This window comes from Neomonachus schauinslandi, chromosome 11 (genome assembly GCF_002201575.2).
Source record: "Neomonachus schauinslandi chromosome 11, ASM220157v2, whole genome shotgun sequence".
NCBI classification, from domain to species: domain Eukaryota; kingdom Metazoa; phylum Chordata; class Mammalia; order Carnivora; family Phocidae; genus Neomonachus; species Neomonachus schauinslandi.
This window is the reverse complement of record NC_058413.1, coordinates 10,555,453-10,559,840: the sequence shown is the minus strand read 5'-3', so window position 1 is coordinate 10,559,840 and position 4,388 is coordinate 10,555,453. Positions and strand designations below refer to the sequence as shown.

At 60.4% G+C, this 4,388-nt stretch overlaps 1 protein-coding gene across 1 annotated transcript in view; it reads right to left on the bottom strand.

The window, feature by feature from the left end:
* PTGDR2 (prostaglandin D2 receptor 2) overlaps positions 1-3,103 on the bottom strand; it is a 3,614-nt gene extending 511 nt beyond the window's left edge. The window contains exons 1-2 of the mRNA XM_044919562.1: positions 3,005-3,103; positions 7-977 (exon numbers count right to left, since the gene is read on the bottom strand). Of these exons, the coding sequence (XP_044775497.1) occupies positions 7-969 (963 nt within the window). The 5' untranslated portion in view covers positions 970-977; positions 3,005-3,103. The remainder of the gene's footprint in view (positions 1-6; positions 978-3,004) is intronic.
* Positions 3,104-4,388: the final 1,285 nt, after the last annotated feature.

Here is a 4,388-nt window from a genome sequence, read left to right as displayed (position 1 = left end):
CAGCACGCTCCGCAGCGAGCGCCGCAGCTTGTGCAGCACGTCGGGGCACGTGAGCACGTAGAGCAGCGGGTTGACCACGCTGTTGATGAAGGCCAGGCTGGTGACGAAGGGCAGGCCGCGCCACACGAGCGGCCGCAACGCGGGCTCGGCGTGTGCGCGCGCCTCCAGCAGGCTGAACACGTGGTAGGGCCCCCAGCAGAGCGCGAAGGCCGCCACCACGGCCGCCACCAGGCGCACGAAGCGGCTGGGCCGCCGGCGGCCGCGGTGGTGCAGCTGCACGCTCACGACCGCGTGGCTCGAGGCGATGATGGCCAGCGGCACGACGAAGGCCAGCAGGAACTTGCTGATGGCCAGGGCCGCCTGGCGCGAGTTGCACGTGGCGTCGCGGTCGGGCCCGGGGCTCAGGAGCAGCACGTTGTAGTAGCACATGATGCGGCCGTCGAGCCGCTGGATGGTGTCCCGGAACACGTAGTAGGGCACGGTGTTGAGCACGGCCAGGGCCCAGAGCCCCAGGCAGACCCTGTGGGCCGCGGCCACCGTGCGGTGGTTCTGTGCCCACACGGGCCGCACCACCTGCAGGCAGCGGTCCAGGCTGATGGCGCTGAGCAGGAAGCCGCTGGCGAACATGTTGAGGAAGAAGATGGAGGAGTGCAGCTTGCAGAAGGTGGTGCCCAGCTCCCACGAGTGGCCCACGGCCAGGAAGTAAGTGAAGAAGGGCAGGGTGGCGGTGGCCAGCAGGTCCGACAGTGCCAGGTGCAGCACCCAGGTGGTGACCACGGTCTGGCGCATGCGGCAGCCCACCACAAAGAGGATGAGCCCGTTCTCCGCCAGGCCCAGCAGCGAGGCCAGCCCGTGCAGCAGCACGGAGGCGTGGTCCATGTAGCGGATGCTGGAGTTGCTGTGACTTTGGATGTGGCTCATCTGCTCCAGGATTGGGCAGAGCGGCTTCAGGGTGACGTTGGCCGACATGGTGAGCTCTGCGGTGGAGAGAAGGAGGCGCTGAGGTAGGCTGGGCAGAGGCAGCCGGGGACCCTCCCCAGGAGGTCGGAATCTGTCCCGTGAGTGGTATGGATGATGCCGAGGGGGATCAGTGAAGTTGAGCAAAGACGGTAGGGTGCGGGGAATAGCATCCCAGCTGCACCCCTGCTCATGGCAACCTTGGGCGAGCCACTTAACCTTCCTGAGCTTGTTTCCTCCTCTGTGACGCGGATGTCAGTCGCAACAGGACCTAGATCCTACAGCTGTTGGCAGTGTTCAATGAGTTTACATATATAAGCATTTAGAGCAGAGCCCGGCGTGCAGGAAGCACTACAGTATCCGTGTTGTGATTATTACTCTGCAGGTCCCCTGGGGTCACATGGAGAAACAGAAACAAGGCCAGGCCATGCAGGACTCCTTTCCCCATTCCCAGGGCACTGGGGCACCTATGAGGTCCCACAACACTGGCAGGTTGGGTGTGTTGACCTTGAACAGTGGAGCCGGCCCCTCCTTTGGTAGTTGGAGAGGAAATAAGATAAGAGCAAGGAGGGAGCTGGGCATGAGGAACTACCAGACTGGGGCCCTGGAGGCCCAGTGGGACTGGAGGACTGTTCCCCTGCCCAGGGGGCAGCCAAACCCATCTGCCTGCCCGGGAAAACCCAGCCTGCTCATTTATTTGCTCAGTGATGCACTCATTGAGCAGATAGTCATTGAGCAACTTCTCAGGTAAGTGCTGTGGAAGCCAACCTCTGGCAGATGTGCAGACACCCCAGACGTGCACACCCACAGCCTCATCGAAAGCCCGAGACCGCCTGAAGTGAAGCTGGTTGAGATGGGGGAGGGCTGAGGGGGAGGGGTGGGAGGCTGCCGACAGGAGGTAGGGGACAGGGAGCGGGGTTTGGGGACTCAGATTGTCCTGGGGCCCCCCTGTGCGCCCGAGACCCCGAGAGGCCCTTTACATAGGTGCTGTCTTGCTCAGGACTCGAGAAGAAAGGCGCTAGAATTTCACTCCATCCCATTTTACAGGGGAGGAAACTGAGGCCTTAGCCACGCACATAACACCGACAAGTGGAGCTGCAACAGTTTAGCGCTCAGCCCGTTCTCTTTCCCACGCCTCTGCTGTAAGCAAGCGTTGATGGAGGAAGAAGGGAGGGAAGTGGGGGGGGTGATCCTCAGCACTCAAATTTCCAGGGGGAACGCTGTTGGCCAGGATGAGAAAATCCACACTCTTCTCCAGGTACCACGGTCCTTTGTGAGGTGCAGCCCCAGGACATCAAACTAGAGTTTTCCAAGCAGACGAGCCCTTGGAGCTGGGGATCTCAGGGAGGTGGGTGGGGAGCATTTGGGCCCGTGCTCCCCGGGAATGCCCATGCTTCCCAAGCGTTAGAGTTTGCCGAGCAATTGCCCTCACAGTGACCCTGTGAGACCCCATTTTTCAGAAGAGGAAACTGAGGCTCAGAGAAGCATAGCAATGTGCCCAACGTTGCTCAACTGCAGTGGTGCCGCTGGGACTCCACCCAGCAGACAGATGAGTGCCATCCCCTCTCTGCATTGAAACGTTCCCTTCGGTCCAGCAGCCTCTTGGCCAGGTCCCTTGGGGATGCTCAGAGAGCACAACCCTGCTATCCCAGGGAACCCATCGGGTTTGGGCTTTCTGGCTGCATGGAGCCGGCACCCAGCCTCCTGGGATTCTCAGGGAGCCCGGCAGCTAGGGTCCTGCTCTGGTGGGGGTTGGGGCAGAGAAGGCAAACTTTTAGGGTCAGTTACCCTAAGACTGCTCCTCTAATCACCCCCCTTCCCCCCGCCCCAGATTGCTTGTGAGTATGGAGAGAGGCTTCCGTGGTTCACCACTGTGCCTGGCTTCTAGTGCCTTCCCTTCTGCGAGCAGCTCGTCCCCTCCAGTCTTTGGTAAACCCACCCCTCTGCCTAGTCGTTAGGAGCCTGTCCCCTGGCGAAACTGCGCCTTCCTTTGTGGGTCCAGAGAGGGCACCGAGGCTGCCCAGCCGCTGGGCTATTGCTCGCTTACCTGGGCACAGAAGGAACACAGGATTCCCGCACTGGGGACAGTCAGCTCCGGGTGGCAGCCTGCCGAGGAGGCACCGCACGGGGCAGGCGGAGGCAGGGGAGTGAGGCTGAGGGAGGAAATGGCTATCCGCCCCAGAGTGTGTGTCTGTGTGTGTGTGTGTGTCTATGTCTGTGTGTGTTCAGGGGTGGGGTTGGGGGAGGCGGGGACAGCCAGAGGGTGAGTCGCCCCAGTGGTATTCTGTAATAGTCGTCTCCATCAGTGAGAAAGGGACAAAATTGCTGGCAGCCCCTGCCCCCCTCCCCTTCCCCCCGGAGATTTTGCAGGAGCCCCGGGTCCCTGCAAGCGCAGGTGGGGGAATGGGAGCGTGCCTCTGGGGCTGCGTTTGAGGGCGACCGCTGTGTAGGAGAGGTCCGCGAGGGAGAGGACATCTCATGCATGGGTCCACTGTCCTGGGGTGCCCTCTCCTGACCCCATAATCCTCAGGCAGGCAGGGTGCAGGCAGTGGGAAGAGCAGAGGCCAGGCTGTCCCCCTGCAGCCCTGGGGAGGGGGGCAAGCCCTTGCCCCTGGTTTTGCCGTCTGCGAGCCAAGCCTCAGCGCCACACCTTCATTCACAGAGTGCCAGGCACACAGTAGATGCTCGGAGAAATCAGTCCTTTTCTCTTCCGGGTAGGGACGGGTAGAGACTGCAGGGCAAGGGCTGGGCAGCTTTTATTTAAAATGCACCCGGAGCCCTGCAACGAGCTAATGGAACTTCACGAGTTTGCATTTAATGGTTCCCCAAGTCTTTGCTGACCAAGTGTCCTAGGGTCAAACTCCGCGTCCTTGCACCTAAGAAGTGCTCAGTAAAACACGTGTAAAAACTCCCATATCAAGGCAAGGGCACCCCCACCCATGGGATTGACTGTACAGGACTCTTCCATTTAGACACAGGCTCCGTCGCAGGGCCTGGCACTTAATAATCTTGCGGGAAGCCTGCGATCCCGAGTGAAGAATGTCTAAAATACTGTGACCTTGTGATGGGGATAATATTTTTCTCTGCAGCCCAAGATGGCAGATCAGTAAACGACTTGATTATCCAAAATATTAGCGCGGGCAGTTCTCCTTTCCTGTAGGTCACGGAGGGCCTGGTCTTCCAAAGACAAGTGCCTGCACCCCTCCCTAAGAAACAGGCAGATGTCTCCTTCCTGCTTTGGGGAAAGTCCCCCCATCCCCACCCACCCCCAGCCCCAACATGCTGGCCCGCGGCCATCCTCCGAGGGCATGCCGGCAGGGTAGTGTGGTGGGTGAGCTCAGGGACTCTGTGGCTGGATCCAGCACTGCCACTCCCAAGCTATGTGACCTTGGGCAAATAACCTCACAGCAGGAAAGTAGGGTTTTTAAGAG